General features: G+C 37.2%; 1 protein-coding gene across 1 annotated transcript in view; it reads right to left on the reverse strand.

Moving 5' to 3' along the window:
• Positions 1–3,209: 3,209 nt before the first annotated feature.
• The window catches only part of MYO3B (myosin IIIB), a 168,510-nt gene continuing 144,243 nt past the window's right edge, over positions 3,210–27,476 (reverse strand). Inside the window, exons 33-35 of the mRNA XM_036386692.2 lie at positions 5,528–5,634; positions 5,107–5,153; positions 3,210–3,842 (exon numbers count right to left, since the gene is read on the reverse strand). Of these exons, the coding sequence (XP_036242585.1) occupies positions 3,710–3,842; positions 5,107–5,153; positions 5,528–5,634 (287 nt within the window). The 3' untranslated portion in view covers positions 3,210–3,709. The remainder of the gene's footprint in view (positions 3,843–5,106; positions 5,154–5,527; positions 5,635–27,476) is intronic.

Below are 27,476 nucleotides of genomic sequence, written 5' to 3' on the forward strand. Positions count from 1 at the left end.
CAATTATAATTTTTTTAAAGATGAAATTTTAAAATTTGGACTTAAATCCCATTTTAATATCAATTTTTATATGGTGTAAAACAGATAGTAGCGCCCAGTTTCACATAATTTATAGCCACATTTTATAAGCCTCTAAGTAACAAGTCCTTGGATAGTCTGATAGGGGCCACTTAAAAGACCTTCAGTACACAAAAGACCCTTTCCACAACTCTTACAGTGTATGGGTGAGGGAGGTCACGTTAAGGGCAAATTTAAGATGGTTGCAATTTACTCCCATTCTAAGGTCCCTTTATGTTACTAAAGTGATGTAAATGTTTAAGTCAGAAGCACATTTAAAATTACCAAATGAAAGGGGCTAATCTCCAAAAGCTCCCTGCCCGATTTTTTTTTTTTTGGCACAGAGACAAGTTTTTCAGCTGCCATAACTGAAAGGCAGAAATTGTCCTTAGCAAGAACCAGTTTTAGTGCCATTAAGGTCTACAGAAGAAATCTACTAAAATCCCTTGTTGAGCTTCATCCTTTTCTCTCCCATCTGCTGAAAACTGTTTAATATATTACATACTAAGAAATTTTCTTCTTCCTAACAGGATTTAAACTCTTTACTTTTATAAAATATTAAGAACAGGATATGTTATGAACTATTAAGCAAAATACATTAATATTTCAGGATAATATACATGAAAGGAAATAAATCAGAACAATGCTTCAAGGTTGTGAAAGCCAAGTAAGACAATCCAAGCAATTCTTGTTGATACGCTTCCACTGACCAGGATCATCACACTGAGATACCTCCTGTTTCACACACAAATCAATCAACTCAAACACACACTTCTATCAATATGATAACAGAAATTCAACTCTTTGGTCAGTTTTAGTGTGACTGCCTGGCTCTACAGCAAGGCTTTTAATAATCAAAAGGTATACATGTGTCCTAAAATCAGGATGAGAGAAGACCACCTCACAGGGTCATCTGCTGAGGATAAAGCACAAAAAATAAGGAAAGGGGGTAAATTCTTTCCTTTCTTAGGAAAGAATAAAATACACAGACTGACTTCATGAACAGTGTTTAGCTAAGAAGCAACAAGAATGAATACATACTACTCAACAGCAGCTTTTAGGTAGTAAATTCAGTATTAAAGTATTAGTGACATTAACTAATACGAAAAAGTACAGCAGATGTAGACAGTGGCACTGTATGAAACAAGGAAAATACTGTATTCTACCCTTTCTATGCAATTAAAGACTGCTTAAAATCTCTCTGAAGTCCATTTCTGATGGCTGAGATTGATAGAAGCTTAACAATTGGAAGAGAAGAAAGGAAGAAACCTAAGGGATGTATTTGGAGAGTTTTTGCATTTTGCCTGTACTTTAATGTTCTGATGCCGCTCTTGTTAACTCGAGCCCCCATTCAGCAAAGCACTTATCACATGCCAAAATTTCATTGATTCCAATAGAACTTCAGTTTCGGATTAAGTGCTCCACTGAATTTTCTATTATTTTTCACTTTACCTTACTTCTTTCTGAACTTAACTACTCAGAACAATGTATTACTCAGTGTAAGGTAAACTGCTGGTTTTAGGCAGGTGACATAGTATCTGGAAACATCACTGTCATTCAATTAAAATAACTGATAAACACTTAACTATGCATAATGATGTGAACTGCAGTCATAATAAAGCTCTATTTTCTCTAATAGTTTTCAAAAAGGAAGGATGGAACAAGAAGGCATCAATATTGCAAGAACTCTCTGTGATCTATGCCAATGGAAGAGTAAAGCAGGTAATTTGACTGTTTAAAAATAATCTTATTTTCTATCCAGATGTTACAAATTAACTGAGAATGTACACATTGCATAGGGAAAGTGACATAATTTTTGATGAGTTATCATAACATACTCATTCTCGTTACATTTTGACAAAATGTAAAGAAATTGATCTGTACACATGCATTCATATTATTTGCCATTTCTATTTATGCTGCACTTTTCAATGCCATTAATTCATCTGCAGCTAGTCACCAATTCTCTGTTGTTGAAGGAGTTCCTAAATTTCAAAAGCTCTTGAATTAAAGCCTTTAAAATACACCTACCTAGATGTACATCAGAGGAGAATGAGGAGTGAACTGAAAGACTTCAGTGCCTGTCAGGATTAGAACTTCCAGCTTCAGCCTTCTCTCATATTTTGGGTGAAGAATGACTGAAGAATTATTCTTCCTGGACTCCTTTGCTCATCCTCATCTACCTTGCCTAACTTAATTTCTGTGTTTGTTAGGAGAAACAAAGCTTTTGTGGAACTATCTATTTCATTACTTTTTCTTCTTTTGAACCCTATTCTAGCTTAGGGATATCGTGACTGCACTTGGGTCTCATTTCTCATGCTACCTTTCCTTGTCCTGTAGTCAATAAGATGATGTCAGTAAACATTGATGGTAAGAAATGATATAGCTTATGGAACAGGTGTGAGGTGCATCTCCAATAGGAAGATCTATTAGCACAGATCAGGGTAAACTCATTGCAGCAGAGATAAAAACAAGGATCATAACCAGGTCTGTAAAATACACAGTCAGATTTAATCAGTATTGTTTGTTAAAAAAGGAAAAAATGAATAATTTTGAGCAAATGTGTAAGGCAGTAAATGTGAACATTTTATTTCCAAAAGTTTTTGACAAGAGCACGTCTGGAAAAGAAGCAAAGAATGGTCATGGGTCAAAATGGTGCTTCTGCACCAGAAAAAAAAGAGTAAGGTGAAATAGTTGGCTTCTGCCATGGAAACAATAACTGTCAAAGAATCTCAGTATTCTGTAGAAAGTCACATACTGTTATCATTAAGGATTTTCAAAGAAAGTGAAAAGCAAGTAGAAAAATTTGCAGGTGACTTTTTCCCCTTTGCTACGTACAAGAGGGCTGTGGAAATGTAGGAGTCATTGAAGCCCAGACATAGAGCTTAAGGAATAAATTAAATATTTGCAGGGATAACAAGAATAGCAGGTCATAATGATGGTTTCAGTCACAAGGACTAGATGAAGCAGTGTGCGAAACATTAGCTTTAAAACTGTTTTACTTCTTATATTTGAAATAATTCCTAGAGTTAGGCTTACAGTAAACAAATACTTTAGAAGAAAACTATTTGCAAGGTAAACTGAGACACAATTATATTTTAAATTATTTTACTCTGTACATTTTTCTAGTGTTAAAAGCCATACACAGCAGAGAAAGTTATAAAGGACAATGTTTAATATCAGTCAAATGAAATACAAAACATTTTCACTATGACCCCAAATTAAATTTTTTAGTACAGTGTTCTTTTAATCTAGTTCAGTTCTTTCATCTTACTTTTCACACAGCTCTACCAGCAGTTGTGCCAGCACAACAGAAGGGATGGCACAGGGTGGGAACAGCAGCCAGGGGAGGGGAAGGCAGGAAAGAAGAGGCTAGAATTGGATAAATTAACCTTGCTGCTAAATAAGTATGTCCATTATCAACATCAACACATACAGGTACTGTTGCTCCCCTTTACTGCAATTGCTTATAGAAATACAGCTAAATGTGACAGTGTACACCTGCAAACCCAGGTCTAAACAGTGAACTAAAGTAACTGGCTAACATGATATTTTTAATATATTATATGAACACACATAAACAAAGTTAACTGGAAGAGCTTATCAGCAGGAAAATACTCTTACCAGTATTAGTCAATAGAATGAGTGAGGTTCAGCTTTGTGCAAAAGACACATCTCTTGTAGGAGGAGATGGAGAGCTGAGAAAACTGTCATCTTCAGGGGTAGATTCAACAGCTGATAATGATTCATAATATTCATCCTCTCCATCCAGTACTTTGATTTGGCTTGAAAATAAACAAACAACACTCCTTAAGTTAAACACTGTCAATATCTTCAGAAATAAAAACTACACTGTGGATGTAAAAAGGAAAAGCCCTACTATAAGAATGGAAAAAAAAAGGGATGATTTGATGAGAAAGATACAGCTTTTATACATATTTCAACTGCTATTATATTGTATATTCTGAAAGGTTCTGAGGATCAGGGAAATCCAATATCACCTTACAGATTGGGAGTATAGAATGATAGAACAACTACTTGCACCAAATGGGCATTTAATTTAAGCAATGTGGCTTTTTTTTGTCTGTGTATGTTCCACAAGTAGGATATGATTTTGGTATCATATTTCAGATGATGGTTTGCTATGAATATGAGCCAAGGACTACAGCATCAAATTTTGGGAAAAGCCCTACTGACAGCAAGGGGTTTTCATTTTTCTGTGATGTATGATGAGCACTGCAGTCTGATGTCATTTTTTTTATTCCCAGAATACAAACTTTTTTAAACTAGGGGAAGGAGAGAAAATAAACCAAATCTTGCACAGTCTGCAAAAATTTGGACTTTGAGCTTGACTCAAAGACGTCTTGTTCATACAGTTACAATCAGAAGATTAATAAAAACCAAAGGAAAAAACACAGAAGGTTCTGGTAAATTTTTGGACTATATGTGTCTGTAAGCACCCATCAGTTCTCTCTGATCCACGTGATCAGGCAAGTGAATATTTTGGCAATTGTAGAGGAGCCAGCCTAGTTTATTCTACCTATTCCAGGAGGTAACTGCTCATGTAGCAATGAGAGCTGACTGAGTTCACAGAGAAGCAGCAACTCCCTTTTGTGCAGTGGCCTCTGTCAGCCCCTCCCATGTGCTCCCCAGGAAGAAAAGAGGCCCAGTGTGAGTGTGCTGCTGTGGGGCTGGCAGGGCTTCTGGCACTGCTCTAGGTCACAGCCCTTCAGTTCCAACACCCTTCAGCTGGCACCTTCCACTTGTGGGAAACAAACTTCAAAATATGAACAATGCTATTTTTTTGGTAATAATAGTATGCAGAGAGAGCTGGGGAGCATATTTTGTAGGAATCAGTTCTAGTGTCTGCAGACAGCAGTACATGCAAGTTTTACATTTGCCTCTGCAGAAAATGTCCAATGTCAATGCACAGAAATATGTTAATTGTTTATTTTTAGAAACCTCTCTAGAAAGTTTTGCATATTCTGTAATATCACAAAGGACTTCTTCTGTTTACAGTTGCTTAGAACTAAGAAGATAGATATTTACCCAAGTTTTCTTGGCTTCCTCTTGCTCCCTTGATATTCTAGAGTTCCCTGTGGAGAGGGCCAAGAACATACAGTCAAAGCAAAGCAGCAAGTCGTTAATTTTTAATTCAAAGTGATTTTGTGTTGAATGCAAGCAGATGCTGATAATATCAGAAGTCACAGCATAATTTTTTTGATCAAAGGGCTCAAGTGAGCCTGATGAAGCATGCATCTTGCTCGTCTTTGATAAACCACATCAATTATTCACCGTGAAGGCAGACATCCTGACATGAAAGCAACAGATAAAGAGCATAAGCACATGTTCAAGACGAGAGCAGAAGAACGTGGGGGTGGGGCTGGAGGGGCTGAAACAGGTATTAATAACAGAATTATTAACTGGAAACAAAGCCAGTAAAACAGCTTTATTGCCACTTTGAACTCACATTTAACTGGTTATAGTACATGTTATCCTCAGGGCTATTCAGCATTTTGGGCTGCTGACATCGTCGACGAGGTGTTCTCAGCTTCTGTTCAAGACAGTTTTCTGAACCTACAGTAAGATAACACAATTTAGTTTTAAGCTGTGCCAGGTGCTGTGAACGTCTTAGCACATTTTAGTCTGTAAACAGTCTTTTCTTCTGTCCTATTTGGTCCTGGATTTATTAGCAAGTCTGTTCCATTCAAAGTAAGCAAACAGAAACTTGGGAATCTTTGTTTTCTCTTTTGAAATTTAGCTCAAATGCAAGTTTTGATGCAGAACTTAATTTTCACTTTTTAACATTTTTTATTCTTCTGTATATCTATATCACACAGTTCCTTACTCCTTTCACACGTTTTCTTAATATCTTCTGTTATCTAAGCAGGAAATGAGGTATATTGTGACTAGCTAGGAACGTATCATTCAGCAGCAACAAAATAGTTTTTCCTCAGTAGACAGTAATAAAGTCTCTTGACTGATGAGACTTGGTCTATTATCATCATTTTCTTTATATAAAAAGGCTACCTTCTTGACATGGCTCTCTGTTTAATCAGATTAAATGAATCAGTTTGGAATTACACTTTCTTCATATAATTTGTGATGTGCTGTAAAGTAACAGTTGCTTAAAGTCATCTGGAAAGCAGAGTTTAAAGATGAAGGAAGTATTTCAGAAGGGTTTCTGAAAAGAACTAACAGCTTGCTAAGTTTTGGGGATTTTTGGTGGTTTTTAATTTTTGGGTTTTTTTGCAGGGGGTGTTATTTAGTTGTTTTAGTTGTTTTGTGTTATTTAGTTGTTTTTTAAATTTTCTTTTTCAGAAATATGGAGGAAAGACATTATGGTGTGCTATATTTTATTTTACCAGGTATTTTCCATGGTACATATTTTGGATTACAAGGTAACTATTTTCATTAAGTTAGTAAGTTACTACAAGATACTGTGGGAGTAAAGAAAGGTGATTTACTTTTCAGATGATTCTTCCCATGCCTTTGACTTTTCTCATATCTCCCTGTTAAAAATTATTTTAGTGACAGTATGAATAAAAACAGAGTTTGGCAGCATTGAAGGAAAAATATACATCTTATATATTTGCATTCCATACCACAAAAGGAACCTGCTTCTATACAAAAGATCAGCACAAAGATCAAGTAGCATGAATTCCTTTAAACACTTCAAAACTGAAGTTAATATGGCTTTTGCAGATGCAGGGCTCTAATCTCACAAATCTATTGACAAGATCTGGCCTTAAGAAGCAGGTAACATTACAGAGGAGGTTTATTATGCACTCAGGCTTCTAGTCTGTACCTGCAATCTGAACAAGGTAGAGGAGATGTTTGAACTTTGGCCTTTTCAGCCAAAAGACTGACTGTTCTGAGAGATTTTCTCTCTTTCACTTTCTTGTGCTCAACAATAAAATTTAAAAAATATTAATTTCCTCTCAGTGTGCAACTGCAATGCCTGTGTGGGAGACGAGCATTTGTTCCATTCCATCACAGCACCTGGGAGGGATGGTGGCTTAAACAATCACCAGAGCTGGGTCTAAAATTCAAACTCAGATTTATAGAGAAAGATTGTATTTACCCACTAACACAAAAAAACTTTAAAATAATACACTCATGCTGTTTGCTAATTTAATACCTAATGCTTCAATACTTTATACTTTCCAGTAAAGTAAACTTTATATTTTTGCTAAAGAGATTGTGATGGCTGAGCCAGAACCTTTGCTACTTGCCTATATTGTATACAACAGACAAGGCAGAAGCTGTGCCAGAAAATACTTATGAGGAAATTGGGTGCCCAAATAATATCTGGTTTTTTTAAAGTTTTTTTCACTATGATTCAGATAGGATATAAATGCAATTTTGTTCTCTCTGAAGTCTGAAAATGTTGCAGAAAACCTGTCATACCTACATTCTAGCCTCTCTCTGCTCTGAAAGTTACTCAAATTGATCTTAGAGCTTCCTCCCTCAGGACAGCAGGGTCTGCAATTTTTGCAAACAATACTTTCAGTCAGAGAGCTGGCTGAGTTTTTTCTTACAGCAATATAGTTTTTGAATACCTCTCTATGATTTTTTTATTCTAGAAAGAGGCTGGTATGAACTCAGGTACTCACTGTTCTGCATAATTTCACACACCTCTCTGCAGCTTGTCAGAAGTAAAACCACAGCACAAAAATATTTAGAAAGTTTTAAACATTAAAATAATGTGATGGGGTAGGTTTTTTTTCCCTTTCCCCTAAGTGCTCTTGAGGCCTTCACATATTTTCTTTTTCAAAGCACACACATATACATAGGCTGGTTTTTTAATGTCTTTCATGCATTAGGATTCTGAGTCACTAATATTTTGCTCTACCTTTTTATCCTGACGCTTAATTATTTCTGTGTATCCTACGGGTGGTCTGCAGCTTGTGTTCTCCAAAGGAAATACCCTTTCAGTGGGCCCATTTGTCTTAGTTGCACACTACATGAACAGTACAAAATCTGGTAACGTTTATCATAAACTACCATAGCTGGAGAAAATGGTATTAACATGTGCTCAACACTCAGCAGTTGAATAGGCATTTTAAATGCTGCTCTAAAATATTTTGCTTTGATGACAAACTTAAAGCCACCAATAAGAAAAAAGTCACTTGCAATTTAATAGAAATAGTAGCAGCACTACTATTATTAACAAGGTATTGTCTATACTGCACAGAAATTATGCCATGTCACTCTGGCATATCCAGGCTCCTTAGTTTGCTACAAATTTAAAAACCAGATGAGAGGGTGAGCACATGCACTTTCTTCAGGTTGTCCTTTAGCACTCTTTAAGAAAGAGATCTGACCCCTTTTTGTCTGGAAGAAAAACTTTTCTTGAATCTCTGAGCACAGAAATTCCTTAGGTTACAATTTCTTATTTGATAAATCACTTATTGCAGTGCAGAAATAACAGAGAGAAGGCAAAATGCTTTCTGCCAGGTGCACTATGTCAGCTGACCTAAGTGCAGGATAGCTGAGCTTCTGGGCATCCTCATCTCACTGGAGCTCAGAGAGGCTGACACACGGGTGAGCAGGCTCATGGGGATGCTTCCCTTAAAACACCACAAAACTGTTGTGGCTTACAGGGAAGGGAAATAGAAACTGGCTACTGGATCAATCTGTTGGAGTAGAAGGTAAAGAAAGTAAAGAAACTGATGGTGTTTCTGTTTAGTCCTCTATTACCACTGTTGGTTATCCTTTTTATTTGTTTGATACATAAGAGCCCAAGCCAAAAAAACAGGACTTGCAGAGCTCAGACAGATTAAAAAGAGATTATTTTTTTCAAGTAAATGTGAAGTCAAACATTCGAGATACATTTTTATGAACTGGGAATTACATAGTTGGAAAGCAGTGTCTCCAGGAGAGACTTGGGAGCTACAGATATTCAGCTGAATATGAAATAGACTGGGTGCAAAGAAGGGAAGACTACTCAATAGAAACAGAAACAATAGTCTTATTGTTGTGTACAGAATTATTTTAAAGTGGATGGAATAAAGTGCAGAATGTTTTGAGAACAGGAACAATTTGAACTCTGAAAAATCTGCCACATGGTGAGAAATATAAGATTGTTCTACTTCGTTCTTTTCAAAAGAAGGTGAAGAGCAAGTGTAAACCCTTATATAGAAGGTGGAGGTTTTTTCAAATTCAAAAACAAAAGTCTAGACTAATTAATGGTCAGAAGCAGAATAAAATTTTAGACCAGAACTACAGCACATACTGAAAGCAATCAACTAGGAGAAAAAATATTTAGCAGTATGATGGAAATTCCCTGTTGAGACTACAAACTTTTAGAAAGACATGTTTTGACTTAAGCAAAAACTATTGAAGATGTGATAGAGATCACGTCTATTTTAACAAAAATTAATTTCTCTAATGTTATTTTTATCAGAAGTCTCAGTCTGCAGAAGATCTGTATTCATCTTTTAAATTCTGGGATTAGTTTCTGAATTTCCACATGATTCTTCTTCTTTGTTTTCTTAAGAAAAAGAATGGGATGGAAATACTTTTCTTCAGTTAGCCATCATATCCATTATACTGACATTTTTAATGATATCTCTTAGCTTGGAGATGATTAGCACATTTCTTTTATCTTATTTAGAAGATTTTTCTGTTTAAAAACCCATCCTTTTCCTAAGCTGCAAAGGACTCTTTCAGAAACGCACAAACTGCCAAGCAGTAAAATTTAACAAAGGACTTCAAACTGCTCTTTAGCACTGACACATGGACTTCTGCATCTAGGATTTGGGCCCTGACCAATACTTTCAAAACAGTAGTGGCAAAAATGTATTTTTCTAATGACTTCCCCTGGAGCAGTTGACTTCACTTGATATTCAGTGAAGATCTCATCTTAGGTGTCCTTATTGTCCTGATTATCTTAGTATTGAAAGCATGGGTACCAGGCAGCCATGTCAGAAGAACAGAACCATCAGATTTTGCTTGCTGAAATGAAGTAAGGCTCTCCATAAACTCTTAATGACTAAACTCTTGCTTCAAAAACGTCTTGGTGCTGATAGTCTTGCCAAACATTGCTAATTTTTCTGTATGGAAAATTCTGCACAGAAATGGTGAGGAAGCGGCTTAATTGCATTTGGAACATGAAAAATAAACTTATGTGAATCAGATTGTTTTAAGGGTGGTGCAGCACACCTGGGGCTCTAAACACTGGTTGACACCTTACTTTTTTTGCAAGGAATGCACACAAGAGGTCTTTGCCAATATGTCAGTGCCCTGAAGAGGCTTTGCTGCCAATTCCCTTGCTGAAGGGACTTCATTCTCCACAACACATACTGAAGAGTAGAGCTGAGTACACTCATTTTCCTTCTGAAGCCATTTGCCCAGGCAAGTTTGGGAGGGGTTAGTCTTACCTCCTTTTCTGCTGCAGGTGAACACACAGGAAGGGTAGTTTTTCCCTAATTACTCAAACAAGGAGGTTTAGAGTACGAGAAGGGGCAGTTTGTCAAAGGAAAGGTAATGGGGCCATTTAAGGAATCATATATATGATTAACAGAGTAAGCAAATAAATAGAGAAATCACTATGACAAGAAAAATAGTAAGCATGTAGCTGATTTCCAATCTATAATATCAGATGAAACATGAAAGTGCAACCCTTAATTATAAGCAAATATTAGCACAGACTCATGGGATCTCATCATAACATCTCAAGGTCTACATTCATGAAAATTTAAGCAATGTTTAAAATCATGTTAATTTGTTCTTTGTTTGTTTCTTTTCCTGCCAGTCTAATTTATTCCAAAAGACTTTGGTTCTCAAGCCTGGATATATTGATCATGCCTATGTAAAGCATTGTTATAGCCTGGGGAGAAGACTTTTGTGAAAAAACTTGTCTTTGTTCTCCTTTGATAATTTATATGTATTTTGATATTTTCAAGTTTCCAGTTTTGAATCATTTTTCAAGGCAGCAAGTTAACTTCACTTTTCCTCTTGAAGTCTTAGGCAAATGCAGAAATGACCTCACAGACAATGATAATATACATCCTCCTCCTGGACTGGATGCTAGTGGATAATTATGTGCAGCATGTTGACTTCAAGGAACAGCTACATTTTCCTGTGTGCTACACAAGTCTGTTCAAGGAGAGAACTCAAGGGGCTAATGATTCTGGTCCCACTCATATCAGGGTTAAATGGCACTGACTGAACATCATTTATGCAGTAAAAACTGCTGCAAATTAACAGACTTCATAATTTTCATTATTTCAGCTTTGTTTTTAAAAAGAGTGATTTACAAAGGGCACACAATGCTATTTGGCTATGACTGTTCATACAAATGTATTTTCCTTCCTTTTCTGTTGCCATGATTCTCCACCATTTGCACAAATTTTTATCATACCTTAAGTGTAAAACAGGAGTAAAATGAAAAATGTGCCTGGGCAGCAGAGTGAATACACAAGCAGTTAGTCCCCACTGAGCTCCTGCTGTGTCTGCCTGCCATACCCAATCCTGTTGTGCAGAACTATGCTGCATATCCCTGTACTAAGCTGCAGTCAGTGTGACTTCACTATGAGCACACACTAAGAGATACCTGGCTCACATCACAGGGCATGTGTACATTGCCTGCGAATGCTACCAACTATAAAAGTATCAGAAACAAGGACAGGATAACAGGTCTAATAGGCTTCACTAAACATATACTGTAATCTGTAGCTTCATTTGGAAATAATGAAGTTACTGTGTCTATGTGACATACTATAAATTCAATTATATTATGGTAGTTCTGCAAAAATGCTGGAGGCTGACAGAAAATAAACACACTGTCTCTCTAAGATTTTAATCTCAGTCCAGCAAAACCACACCAAGAGACAACAACACAGGGTAGGTGAGAATAAAGAGCAAGACTCTTTGGTGACTTCAGTAATAAGGTATGTCTTCATTATGTTTTTTTCCCTTTTGAAGTTAGTAAGAGGGAAAAGAGAAAACTATACAAAAAAGGAAAAAGACAAAAAAATTAAAGGATTAAGTAAGGTACTGAGAAACGGAGGAAAATAAGAAAAGGGAATAAAAACCATTAATGTGCAGCAGTAGAACCTATGTTCTGGCATCAGAGGATTAAATTAATCTAGTAACATCAGGAGCATGGAGGCATATTGACATAATATATTAACAACTGTAATTCTCTCCAGAATATTTCATGCTTACCTACCAGTAACTTCAGATGTCTGCAAATGTTCAATAAGGCCATCTATTCTGTTGATATAATGAGATCAAGTATGATGGGAACCATTCCTGCCACCAAATTCCCTTGGTCCCTTCCTGTACATTAGAGTGTCCAGGAATATTTATAGGAGCTGGCACTCTTCATGCTGCTAGTGACAAGCAAGCATGGAAAGAACAATGAATCAGATGTGCTTTGAGGAGTTACAAGACCTCAGCCCTTGCTAACTCACAAAGTATCTTACTGAATCTTCACATAAGTGTTGCTAATGGAAAGGATGCTAATAGCTTAAAAAATATATATATTAATGCTTTGAAAGAATGATTAATCCTTAGCAACTCTAGTGGACTTAAAGCTCTTACCTGGATTCATTACATAAAAATAATATATTAGATTTAATAATTTTCAGTGTCAAGTACTTTGTAGTCTATAGCTCAAATGTAGTTACTCAATTCACTGAACACACAGAATCTGAAGGAGTAAAAAATCCTATAGAAAGATATAAAATAAAACAAAACCAAGCTTCACTATCACCTTGGATCCCCCACACAATTGTGGTGAACTAGAATTCTGTTTATTCAGATGGAGTGTGCTCATAGTGCCAAGAGCCATAGACTGCTAGGGAAATTAGTGTAGCCCCTTTGATGTCATGTGCATCCCAGAATCTGTAACACACTGCTGAATCTGTGAGCATATCCTTTTGTTTATAACCCTAAACAGAACCATTTGAATACACACGCTGAAAGAACTTGTAACAGAAGCAATGCATTTTCTCCCACCCAGTGATTCATTACGTACAGCTTCATTTTGGATACTGCAGTCATGTGCAAAGCCATATGCTTTAGATTATAAAGCACACTGAGCAAATCATAAGTTTTTCAAGATGCTATGTAAAGGCTGGTTTTGCATCTGTTTGTTGCCAACGACCCAGATGATACTGTAATTAGAACAACAAATATTTTATGTGAAATCAATCATTTAGCTGTCTCTGAACCCTGAGACAATGGCTTTTAGATACACTTTGTTGGGAAACAAGATCCATAAATAGTTAGAATCTTGGCTTTTGCTGCTTTTTTTCTTTCCAGCACAGTTCTGATCCTTCAGTATTTGTCAGTTCTTTCAGTTTCTATTGTGAGTGATTTGACTACAGAGGAAAAAAGGCAGAGATTAAACAAAGCATACCAAAGAACTAAACTACCAGTGACTAACACGGGTAGGATTCAAACCTGTCAGCAAACAGCACACTTCTACAAGTATGGTCCTGAAGATGTCCTCCTAGATGTTGAATATACAGAAGCCCTTATAAGCCCTGCACATAATAATATCTAATAGCAGGTTCCAGAGGTGTGGCAATTAGTCAAAATCCAAGAGTTTTACACAAATACAACTAACTTCAGGGAAAATAATTCATGCTAAACCATCTAAATGGCAGAAACTACTTCTGGACAATGCAGAAGACTTAACTGATTGTTATTTTTCTTTCGCTCTCAAACTTAACCCAAGGTGGTTGTGGAAGTTTTTGGTTAATTCATAAAATCATAGAATGGCCTGAGTTGGAAGGATCATTAAAGATCATCTAGTGTCAACCCCCCTAATATGGGCAGGGACATCTTCCATTACACCAGGTCACTCAGAGCTCCATCCAGCCTGGCCTGGAACACTTCCACAGATAAGGCATCTACAAATTCTCTGGGCAACCTATTCCAGTGCCTCACCAGCCTCAGAATAAAGAATTTCTTCCTAATATTTAATCAAAACCTATTCTCTTTCAGTTTGAAGCTATTTCCTTTGTCCTGACACTACATTTCCTTGTGAAAAGTTCCTCTCTATCTTTCTTGTGAGCCCCCTTTTTAGGTACAGAAGACTGCAATTAGGTAATTCCAAAGCCACCTTTTCTCCAGGCGGAACAACCCCAATTGTTCCATCCTTTCTTCATTGGAGTGGTGCTCCATACCTATAGTCAACTTGGACTATAGGTCCTCCTCTGAACTTGTACCAAATATTGATGCCTTTCCTGTGCTCAGAAACCCAGAGCTGAATGCAGCATTCCAGGTGGGGTCTCACAAGAGCAGAGCAGAGGCACAGAATCACCTCCCATGATCTGCTGGCTATGCTGCTGAGAGTGCATCCCACAATGCAGTTGGCTGGTGATCTTTTCAGAAGAGATGGTTATTGATGAAAACCAGGTCATTCTGGGTATGCTGGAATTACTACATATCATGGCCTATTTCCTAGTTCTAGAAGACCTGGTTAATACAACAGCCACCAGATGATAAAAAATATCTATCTCATATATCATATTAGCTAAGTGATGTCTCTCTCACCATTTGAGCAATGCCATATGATCACTACAAGTTAATGAAGAACTTCACAGCAGAAAAGCCTACAGAGAGCCATTAAATATGAAGAGATCACTTCCAGATCAAGATATCCCTGAGCCACAAACCATGTTTGGCTGGAGAGTGTTGTGGGCAAATATCTTTGCTTGCCCTACTTTTATACTATACCCTAGGCTATCCCTCTTGGTTACTGTGAGAAAGAGAAAATTAGGATAAATAGACTTGGATGGGACTGGAAATGTTCTTTTTTATGGGTGGTGGATTTTTATGTTTGTTGATTTGTGTGTGTGTGTGTGTAAGGTGGATAATATTTGAATGACCAGCAAAGAGATCAACTTAAAATAAATTCATTCAAGCAGAACAAATCCCTAAGAGGCACCTGAAATGGAGGCTGAGGTAACTTTTCACAAGAACAATATCAGAATCTTCACTGTAAAGATATTTCAAGATCAACTGTTTATGGCAGGAAGGTTGTATTACACTTGCCTCTTTGCTAATAGTGCACCAGATCAGCCTGAGTTTCGGGAAGCTGAAGCTGAAATTCTGTGCAAAGATCAAGACAAAGGAAAGCCAGTAATTCTTCAGTTTTCTGCACATGCCAAATTTTCCCTTCTCCATGAGTTTTTATCTGAGGTACTAGTCCTAAAGTAGAAACACCTACCCCAGGGACACCTACACAGGCACTGTGCACTCAGAGGTTTGCCATGAAGCTTGTCTCTTCAGCATTATGGCCATGGCTGGCACTCAGACTGTTGATGCAGTTTATTTATTTAGTGAAGTTAAAGAAAAGAGGATTAGAAAGAATCTCAAGTGAATGTTTTGTCCTTCCCTGTCTTCCAAAGTAAAACCATGCAGCATGTTGGAGGTATGAGAAATTTTCAAAATTGCTCAGAAACAAAAGCTTTCAAAAAAATTCTTACAAACACAAACAGTGGAGCAACTCATGATACTTCTGCACAATTAAATGGCAGCTATTTCTTCAAGAAGAATTAGGATGATTATTTAGTCAATATGATTAAATAAATAGCTTTGGCAACTTTAAAATACAAATCCTAAATAACATGACAGTATCATCAATTTTAGAGATAGTCTCCAAAACACATTTGGAGCTACTAATACACAAGTTTTCAAACTGCAGATTGTGGATCTTGAGAGCTGCATCTCATGTGCTAATATGCTTCAGAAAACTCACTGGACACTTGGCACTGGTTCATCTTGTGGATGCTAAGAAAAGGAAAGCATATGGGGGAAAAGATGAAACAAACACGAAAAGTAAACAGTGAGATTAACTTTCAAAAATAGTCAAAACATTCAGTGCATTAAAGAAGAGTAACAAATCACAAATACCTTCCTAGCACTACTTCGCTGCAGAGCCAACTACTGCATTGCCAAAAACGCATCGTACAATGCAGAGTACAACGTGGGGAGTCAGTGTGTGCGATCAAAAGTAGGGCAGGAGGCAATCTGTAAGTTCACACTCTATTAAGATGTGGTTCATAATGGCCTGTGTTTCAGAGTTGCTGTTGTAGCATATAGCCTGGATACATTTAAAGGTAATCCCTCACCTTCTTCCAAACTGTAATAATAGCATTTTTATCCCATGCCCTCAGAGATTAAGCCACTTGATTGACTTTGAATTCCGGACACACAGGAAATTTGTATTAATTTAGCATAATGATGAGGCGCAATAAAGGCTCTGTGGAACCACAACAGCATGGTCTCTAAGGTTTTGTTCGTTACAGAAACACAATTTGCATATCTAAAGGCTTGAAACCATGGGTCCATATTGATACAACTAGTATCTCAAATTTGAGTGTAGCAGATTCAGCATATATTTCAAAGAATAAATGGTAGAAGCCCAAGATAAAACTCTCAGTAGATTTCTTCATTAAGAAAGAAGGTCTTTTTCTGAATTCAAGGTAGTTGGCAGCAGTAACTTTTAAAGGGGGTATGAAAGCAAGCTTGACTGAAGTTTGTAAAAATACCACTAGTTAGATATTTGCTTCCTGGGGTTGCTACAGTACTTTGGTCTGACATTCGTAAATGCTGGAATTAAAGGAGGTACCTTGGCTAGATAAAGGAAACTGATGCTGCTGACCTAAGTTCTACAGCAATCCATTTCTTTGAACTAGAACTACAGATTGCTGTAGATTCTTTTTAGAGTTGTTACGTGCTACTGGGACCCTCAATTAGTGATAGTTCAGAACTGATCTACAGATAAAACTAAGGCCACTAAATTCTGAAAGAATATTTTGAAAGAAAAACTTAAGAAGCATAAGCAAACTATTCAGTCAATGACAGATTTTTAAAAATAAGCAGGAGTAGAAAAAACCTTCAGGCTTCAAAGATGTCTGTTAACCTGTGAAAGAGCATCTAGGTTTGGGGTTTTTTTAACTACTTCCAAATCCAAATCACAACCTTTTATTGACAACTCACACTATGAACCTAGTGGAAACATGCTAGATACATATAAAAATAAGGGCTCATCATTTTCAGTGGTGCAGTTCCTTATCTTTCATCCTGAAGTAGTAGATGGAGTGTCCCGTAATACCAAAGTAAATTCAGAAAATGTAGAAGAGATATTTAAAGAAGAGTGAGGGAGGTCCGCAAAGAATTCCAACCCTGGGATCTCAGTAATAATAAAGCAAATTTAAGCTATGTATTTCATAGTACTTAGCAACACTACCTGTAGTAAGAGTTTGGGGAGTGCAAAGCACACAGAATATGTGTAATTTTCATCTGATCTTTCCTAAATGCTTCTACAGAAAATTTTGGTGAAGATTTCAGCTCATAGGGGCAGAGGAAGATGTACATATATGTGCACACATACAAATAAAGTAAGTTGACCTGCTGGTATTATAGTGACCTGCTTACGTGACAGTGTGTTGTTTTGTTCTTGACAGGGCACAGCTTGCATTAATATATCAGCTCACTGTATTATATTCCCCTCTGAACACAATCTTTGTTCTGAGTGTACTTTTTGAAAATGGTAAATGCTATGGAATTAGATTCTTTATTTCTCTCATAAATATGTGACTAATTCAAGTGACTTTAATGACATTTTATTCCTCAGAACATGATGAACACTTTTTTAGAAAAATGAGCATTGATTTCAAGGTCCAAACTGAGGCATTGGAAAGGCTGATTTTTAAACAATTATAGCTTACCTCTTCTAGAAAATCAGGCTCTTCCATAGTGTGTTACTGCAGGTACATGGAATTTCTTGTCACTCCAGAAAATACAGGTTAAGTGATTTCTGGAATTTTTTTGTGGAGTTGATTTGGATACTTTTTTACCTCCTAATTACTACAGATATCTGTTTTTTTCTCAACCCCTTTCTTACAAGTCTATATTAGATTCTTGGCTGCTATTGAATAGCATATCCCTATAGAATAGCTTGTGATATAACATCAAAATCTGTTTGTGTCCTGATTCTGTACTTGGGTCTGTGGGTATTGCAGAGTATGCAAAGTTTGTGAATTAACACTTTATTAACTACTGTGCACTAATTCCTTGTGTGAATGACCTACAAAGGACCCCACAGAATTACAACATGAACAAACTGGTGCATTGCAAGTGTACCTATTGCCACAGAATGCCACTTCTGATTTCTCTCTTTTGGATAGCCAGGAAGTATGGCCATATTAACATAACTCTCTTCCATAACATATCCTACTTCTCAGTAGGACTAATTAGCTTAGGCACAGCACTGCACTCATCCAGCTATTCTGCCTCGGGCTCTGATTCACATCTAGCCTGAACAGCTTTGCAAAGCACTGGCATGCCTTGAGTAGTTGCTATATCATAAATTAATATCAGCCTTGCCCTTTACCAACTTTCCAATGGAGACAAAACCCAAAAATCAGCTTTACCTGTGAACACAGTCACCAAAGTCTCCTACTGAAGTAATGCCATAATACTAAAGCCAATATCCTGGCCCCAGCAGGAAGGCTCATATCCTGAAAACACTAACATGGGTGCACACTTTCCCTACTGGAACAAGTTCCTCTGAAGCCAGTCCCAACATTAGGCATATGAATACAAGGGAAAAATTGGAAAGTATCAGAAAAACACCTTGATATTAACATGGCTTAGAGAAATAAGATTAAAATGAAAATGTGCAACAGAATTTTAAGTCCAGTCTTTAGAAAGGATTGGCTTAATTATTCCCATTATTAAAGAGCACTGTGAAGTAAAAGGCTATGGGAAGAGAGAAATATGCATTTCTCCTCACTTGTAGAAGATGCAGTAAATTTTTAAAGTTCATCACTCAGTCTATCTACACAATACTCAAATTAACTCATGAAGCAGTTATAAGTCAGAGATAACTGAGAGCCATATACTTTCTAACAACCCACAATAATATGTAAGAGTACTTAAGGCTAAGCTTTGATGAAAAATTCTTATGCTGGGTTCTTCAATAAAATAAATGTAAGAATAACTTGTGCTTTCATGGAGAGTATGAATCAATGTGTAGCTGCTCATCATTGTCTAAATTAAATGAATATGAAACTGTTGGGTGGGCAAAAGCAAACTGAAGATAATTAGCAAAATTTATGTTTTCAAATAATGTACAAACCACATAAATTACTTCAAAGAGACACATAAAACTATGAGTTTTGGAAAAAAAATTATAACAGAAAACAAGGAAAGAACATAACTTGTGGATACTAAGTTACAATTCATTGTTTGCTTTCACAAGGTAGAGCAGCAGAAAATTGTCTCCCTCTTGTCATACATTTCATTTTTGATTAGGTCATTTTACATTATTAGAAACTTTAAAATGCAGACACAAAAATAAGAGGTCCCAAAGATATTGTTTCTACTCTGAAGATGGAAATTAATAGAAGAAAACTATCTATAACACCACATACAGGAAAACAAGATTTTCAGTTTTTGCTGCAAACACTCATTCATGCCAGCAGTATACATGAAGTCAATGTTTTATCCCACTGCACAATGATGGATCAAGTGAGGTCTTATGAGATGGCAGCCATATTCCTTAAAATATGTTAATTTTAGTGATTTATCCTTTTTTCTTACTCTCAACCAATAACACATGTTTTTCCAAAGCAAATTACTGTTCTTTCATGGGTTTTTTTAGCATTGTTCACAATATTATTTATACAGAACTATAAATCTCTATTTTTATTTGTAAAATACATAGGAGAGGTCAATATATTTATCATACTTTTCTTTGCATTCTGCAATTCAATCTCTGCTACTAGGGCTTGATCTGGAAAGTTTGTGCAGAGATACAAAATATATTAGGTAGCTGTTTTGACATATGAAGTCTCAGCTTTACATGTTTTGTGTACTAAGTTTTCAGAGAGTTGCTAGGTTTCAACAAAATCCCTTGCAGAGTAGGATATGGGCAGGCTGGCTGCACAGCTGCTGTGTGGCCTGTGAGGAGGAGGTGCCTGTCCCATCTGACAGTGCCAGCACAGGGCCATTGGTTCATTACATTGTCCTTCTCTCTCTTTCCTCCAAGGCTGCAGACAGCCAGGACTAGGATAACTGTTTGAACACACACAGAACGGGAGGGACGAATTTCCCAGTTACCTCTGCTGAAGTATTAAATTCAGATGTCTGATGATGACATTCTAAACATTATCATTACTTATTTCACTGCAGCTCAATGCACAGAGAGGAAGAGAGGGCAATTCCTACTATGAAGAGCCCCACGATATATTGCTCCTTTTTTACAAGAAACAGCAGTAGCTTGTGCCACTGTTCAAGAAAGACTTGAGTGTCCAAACACCAGCTGGGAACCTGGGCTCACCAAAAGAAGGCTGAGCTCATCAGACTTCAGTGAAACACCAAGGTCAGAGAGGGTCCAAGGTGACCATGGAGCTGAGAGAGCACGGCTGATTACCTTTTCTAGTTTTGTTTCTGGAATGAAAATATTCAGAAGCAAATGTTTAATGTCCTAACATTTATCACACCACTAAAGAGGCAACAAAGTTTGTCCTTCATGTAGAAACAAAAGGACAAAACCAAAAATCATGCCTGCAATTTTGTTTTTCTCATAATTTTAAAGAATTTATGGCAAACCTGTGAATAAGAGGTACTCTGCTGCTGCTAAAGTGTAACTACAATGGAACCCAAATATTTCTAACATCTAATAAAAATAAAACTTTGCAATTTAACTTAGAACATCAGAAAAATGTGCTTATTGTACTCACTCACTGAGGAGAAAAAGTGAATGACATCACAAAAACTGACTGTTTTGGATTCTGCTTTTTTTTTTTATGGTTTCAAAAGATAGCATTTGAAGATGAGAAACTATTGAAGTAGCACACAAAGTCAATAAAATGATCTCACTACACTTGCCAATGTGCATAATGAGTTTTATCTTTAAAAATAGCCTAGTATTTAGTTGTGTAAGTTCCAAATGGCATTTAATGGATGAAAATGCCTAAAGATTTCTGAAAGGTGTTCCTACATTTTGGCTGTTAGCATTCTGCAGCAGGATAATTTACATCTTCTTTCAATTCTGGGTACTCAAGATCACAGTCCTCCTTACTTCTAAAGAGGAGGAACTTCCACCTATGTGAAAGGGAAGCACCTCAATAAAAACCATCAAGCACAGCCATTGATGGGCCCTATTCAGGAAGTGCCACAACCAGACAACTGCAGAGTACCTAACCTGAGTTAGAAGTTAATGAGACTTCTTTTTTATCAATTTGTTCCCTCACTAACACTGAAATTTTAGGGCAACAAACTTTTTTTTTGTGAATTCAGGTCATATTAACTAACAGTTTCAGCTGAAATAACATGAAAAAACTTCAGAGATGTTGAAAGAATTCATTCTGGCATCTCAAAAAACAAAACATTTTGATTTTGTCACAAGGGGACTCCTTTCCCAAAACAGAGGAGGTAGTGCTGCCACCCCTGATATCCAAAAGCTCAGTGATTAGGCCATGTTCTTAGATTGTAAAAGATGTAGCTTCAAGCACCTCCTTAAAGTGATTTGGTACAGGGATCTGAACCCAAACATCATGCTTCTCAGGAGAGCAGCCTAACTGCTGGGTTAGAAAATATTCTTAGGTAACTTTCTCTCAGCCTCATTTGTTGAAAGTGTCCCACTTTACATAAAGTAGTTAAATATTCATTCAAACAGAGATTGAAAGCCAGGTGCTGGCCCCTTTTTCTCTGACTGCTCAAATTACCAGGATCTCAAGTCATTCACATGCTCTCTGTTTCTGTGGCCTACTTACTATTTAATATACATTGCACTGATGGGAGAAAGGGGAGAAATGCTTTCTTTTCTGAACTTCTATATTGGCCTTGGGCATAGCCCAGACCAGTGAGAATATGGGTTAGTGAAAGTTTTGAGCTTTACCTTTGGAAGGACAGTAGTATAGAAGGTAAGAAATGATCACTTTCTAATGCATAGAGCAGATAAAAAAATAAAGTAATGACAAGAAATAGTATTACTTAAAGGAGAAAGATGTGAGACATCTGCATCTATTTGTATCCACTGTTTATCCCTATTGGCACAATTAATAAAAGCTATGCATAAATCACACAAAGTTCATTAAATCTACTGGCTCAGGCTGCTGACTAATTGGTAAATACACACTTGATAAAAATGTAAAATGTATGCCAACTCCAAGTTGTACCACATTGTAAAGCTGTTTTCTAGTTAAGAAGTCTCTGCTTCTCTGTGGTTTTTCCAACAGAGCTTGATTTTCACAGTTATTGATCTTAAGGAAACAATAATGCCCAGACAGTGCCAAAAGGCCTTAGAATAGGAAAACAAAAAGCAACTATCAAGTTTACAGAGCCCAAGAAGCTTACTATCCTCTGCCTAGGGCAATTTTCTAAAACACCCATGAATTTAAGGTCTGCTGATGCCTGCTCTGTACAATTCAACAGACCATTTATGTCACTTCAACTCTTTCATGAATGTGACCTTCAGCACTTGCTTCTGCAATGTTGCCCTCATGTAGTCCAACATGAAGCAATCACTGCCCAGCAAAACTTTGCATCTTTTAAATCTATAAATTCTGATAAATGAAAGATCTGGGAACTATGCAGGCCTGTGCAGAAAGGCAACAAAACACTACCAGAATTAGACACAAAAAAAAAAAATTACAAAGAACATGACAAGTATGAGAGTGCCTGAGGCTGGAGAATGTCACAGAAGACCATCTCCGTTCATTTGGACAGGATGAAGAATTTATGCACCTCAGGACCTTCTCCTTTTCAGAGGAGGCCAGCATCCAGCCAGTCACAGATTTTTATAGATAGGGAGCGCAGCAAAAGGCTTTAATATTTACAGTACCTGTACAAAAATCCATGGAAGGCTTTAAATGAAAGGTCTTTTGCTACCACCACTGAAGACTCTGTGGACAGCCTTCCTGACATCAAACAAACCCAGATGCAGAGAGGCCTTGGGAACTAGCCCAGTGCTTTGTCTGGGTCTGACCTCAAGTTTTCTGTATTTACATTTTTTCCAAAACACGATTTAGAACAGATGTCACTGGACACCAGAGCTCTTCTCCAAGGCTGGAGTAGAACATAACAGGAAAAGAGGGAGATAAAGACCAGCTCAATTTACATTACATGAGAATATTGATCTGCATAGCAAAGAGAAAGAAGAATCTACACATCTCCAATTTTAGTTTAATTAGACTCACAATCAAACATCACTGCTGGTTTCCCTCTATTAAGGGTCAAGCAAAAGGCTTGGTTTGATTTTGAACAGCCTTATAAACAAGTGGAATATAAACAAGTGGAATATCAGCTAAATGAAGTTTTTTTTAGTGACTTGATTGATCATTTCATATCTGTTACAATTTTTTATCTTTCTCTGATACCAGTCATGAATATACCTTTTGAATACCCCTCTCTGTTGATGGACTTCATCGGAACTGAAAAATCTAGGCATTATATCATAAGTCATTTTTCACTGGAAATGCCAGTTGCTGCAGTGTTACTCCCTCCAATGTTCACAGGTAATTCCTGTTACTATCACCACAATTGGGTTAAACACAAAAACAAAAGGCAAAGATTTCTTTTCCTAGCAGGCTGGGGATGGCATGGTATTTAACACAAATTTTAAAGGAGTGTAAACAAGAATACTAATGCATAACATTTCATAACATATGATTTCAAAATTATTTGTATACAAACAAAATAGGTTTAGGACCATCTCTGCTTGTACTCTCTATTTCTGCCATTGACTTTGGCAGTGCCTGAACAACATATTAAAAGCACTTGCCTCAAACCACACTTATGGAGTGCATGTTTGAGACAAAGGATGAAATAATGTTGAAAAACAGTATTATGAAACTGATATAGATTTAATAGTGGCTAAATGAAAGAAATAGGAATATGAAACCCCCTTCTCTAGACAATGTGTGGTGAAATAATCTGTTTGCTATGGAGGGAAAAAGCTCAGAAAGAAACATTTGGAAACAATACAAATGACATATGGTCTCATATGCTGAATCTATAATGCTTCCTAATTCCTTCAGGGTAAAATTTACCCTTCTCCTGAACAAATTCCAAGTAATTGAGATTTGCTTGAGAGGAATGTAGGAAGGACTAGCATCTTCCCTCCATACACAGACAAGAGAAGACTATGAAGCAACTTCACTGCAGTTGCCATTTTACCCATGGCTTGAAGCAGCACCAATAATGTTTTTTGACCCTTTTCTAGGTAATTATAACTGCTGATGCATAGGCTCATCCTCATCTCTTCTGCTTGGCTGAGTCTGCTCAGGGTGTACTTTCTCTGTAGTGTGCTCCATGTGCTCAGCTTTCTGAATCATACTAGGACAGCAGCATAGCTGGAGTTGCTTTAAAAGTTTTAACTATAGCAAGCTGCATGTTGGTGCTGATAAGACATCCTCAGGGCAATTATGCTCTGAGCATTTTTTGGTGATGACTTTACAGCCCTTAGGTTTTTGAGATACAGGATTTCTACTCATAATTCCTGGTCCTACACTGATCATCATTCCCTGGATGAGGGAGTGAAAGAGGAAAAAGCCTACAAAATCAGGCAACAGGTTTTATACTCTTAGCAAATGGATTTTGTAAGTGTGCTGAACACAACTGGTTAAACATCTATCCAGCAATAAAAGCATCTCATATCTAAATGCTCTGAATTAAACTGCAATATAATAATTATTATTGGAATTTTGTCATATGTTGGGTGGCTGCACTACTCAGGACTGAGCAGGTAACTGCCTAGGTGAACAAATTACTGGGGGTAGTTAGGCAGTCACAGTTCTGTTGACTCCTCACAGCTCTGGAAAGCCAAGCTGCCTAGAGCTAAGGTACCCACTTGCAGCTTTCATTGCTGACCCACATGGGTGTAACTTCACACTGCGATATCTCTGTTTGCACACAAAAGGAAAACTTTTCGCACAACCCTTAATCTTAATAAGAATCTTTGGGTTGTTCCAAACTTCAGGTGCTCCTAAGATGGAATATATTGCTATATGCCTGGTAATTAAAGTGAAGCTCAATGCCCATTTTAAAGGTCATTTAAGATGTTTATTAAATTGATTCATTTTGCCATCTCTAGTCTACTTCAGATGCTAGTAATTCATTGACCTATTTTGTTTGTATACAAATAATTTTGAAATCATATGTTATGAAATGTTATGCATTAGTATTCTTGTTTACACTCCTTTAAAATTTGTGTTAAATACCATGCCATCCCCAGCCTGCTAGGAAAAGAAATCTTTGCCTTTTGTTTTTGTGTTTAACCCAATTGTGGTGGTAGTAACAGGAATTACCTGTGAACACTGGAGGGAGTAACACCTGCAGCAACTGGCATTTCCAGTGAAAAATGACTTATGATATAATGCCTAGATTTTTCAGTTCCGATGAAGTCCATCAACAGAGAGGGGTATTCAAAAGGTATATTCATGACTGGTATCAGAGAAAGATAAAAAATTGTAACAGATATGAAATGATCAATCAAGTCACTAAAAAAAACTTCATTTAGCTGATATTCTGCTGTGAAATGAGAATAAAGGCAGAAAAGCCTTTGTCCCTGATTTTGTTGGTCAAGAGAACTAGGCAGTATGCTGAAATAAAATCAAAATTTTTCATTTAATTTTCCTTTAACTATGATTAAATAAAGCACAGGCTTATTATATCCTGCATTCCCCAAAAATACCTTTGTTCTTCACTTCGTAAGTCAAAGCTTGCATTAAGGGAAGTTTCTAGGGAATCATAGCCTGGTTAGGGTTGGAAGCAACCTTGAAGACTGAGTTCCATCCCCTCTGCCATGGGCATGGACATCTTCTGCTACACAAGGCTGCTCAAAGCCCCATCCAACCTGGCCTTGATCACTTCCAGGGATGGGGCATCCATAGCTTCTCTGGGCATGCTGTCATTCTTAAGCATTACATCCTCCACAAACCAATAAACCTAAACATACACAGAGGCATCTTGCAGTGCCTAGGCACAAGATGAGGAGGCTGAAGAAATTGCAGGCTGCTTCTCTGAGCTGCTCTGTCAACTGGCATGTAACACCCAGGAAAGACATCTTCCAGCACCAGACACCAGCTACAATATCCTGTCCATCTAGCAGGATAGCACCTGAACCTCAGGAACATTTCAATATTCAAAACCTCTTTTATGCTCAGAGATTCATGAAAAATGTCTCAGACTATGCTTTGCACAGATTGACTTCTACAAATAATCAGTAATACTCATATCACACACATAGCTACCAGTTAGTGGTCACAGTCTTCTGGAAGCCTTTTATCTCAAAGGCAGAAAAATCCACACATGTCTGTACTGAGAACCCAGGTTTCAGGAAAGGTGCAAAAATGGCCAATAAAATGATAGCATGTCCTGCAAAAGATCTGGCTGAGTATGGAAGAAATGGCTGTGTCAAGTACAGTTTGAATGAGTTTTTGTTCTTGAGTATTATCTGAGTGACTGAGATGCTGCTTTGCTACCTTAGTGACCCAGCTGCTCAGCTCAGTAGTGCTGTCCCAATGACACTGATCCACAGCAAATACTAGAGCCTAGCATTCAGACCTGTAAACATGAGGTGTTACACAACCCAGGCTCACAGAAGGAACTTCTACTACACAGACGTGTTGGAGCTGTTGGGAGACTGTCCTTGTCTTGCAATTAGATTGGAAACCACAGCCCAAAGGCAACACAGGCACCATCCTTAGGAAGTAGTGTGTGCTCTAGGATTTAGCATCTTTTCAATCCAGCTCTACTCATTTGGGCTCATCTCCAAGTAGAAGTTCACCAGAATCTATTTTTTTTTTTCCTGGAATACAGATATAAAGCTATCATAAATACAGAGGAGGATATGATGAGAATAAGGGCTTCAGATTTCTGAGTTGCCCCCTGAAAGAAGCAGAGATCTTTTACATCCACAGGCAGGGATTAGGAAGTACTTTGCTCCTCCAGCTGGAGGACGGGCTAAGAATTATCCAGACAAAAACTACAAAAGTCAAGGAAGGATGTAAAGAAAGCATTTAGGTTCAGAACCACAATAAACTCCAAGAATAAACTTCTGCCTAATAAATTTCTAGAGGTCACTAAGCTAACCTTAATGCTGATCCAAGATGAGTTTTATTATCTGATAGATACAGAGGCAACAGTACATTCCAAATATATCTACAGGTACTACACTATAGGAATGAAACATCTTCCTTTTCCAGGAAATCATCCTGTCTTGAAGGGAAAAGCTGATTATCCCTCTTTCAATCACCATAATTTACTCTTCCCTAGCTCTCAAAAGGGCAATGAAGCATGGCTACTAGAAACCATTTCAAAATCTAAACCAAGATGGGGCTGAGGAGGGAATGGAGTGGGGAGGGAAGAAAATACCTATCTGTACATTTATTTCCAAAACTACTCATTGTGCCACTTGATTACTTCTCTTTGGTTCTTGTCTC

This window comes from Molothrus ater, chromosome 7 (genome assembly GCF_012460135.2).
Source record: "Molothrus ater isolate BHLD 08-10-18 breed brown headed cowbird chromosome 7, BPBGC_Mater_1.1, whole genome shotgun sequence".
NCBI lineage: Eukaryota > Metazoa > Chordata > Aves > Passeriformes > Icteridae > Molothrus > Molothrus ater.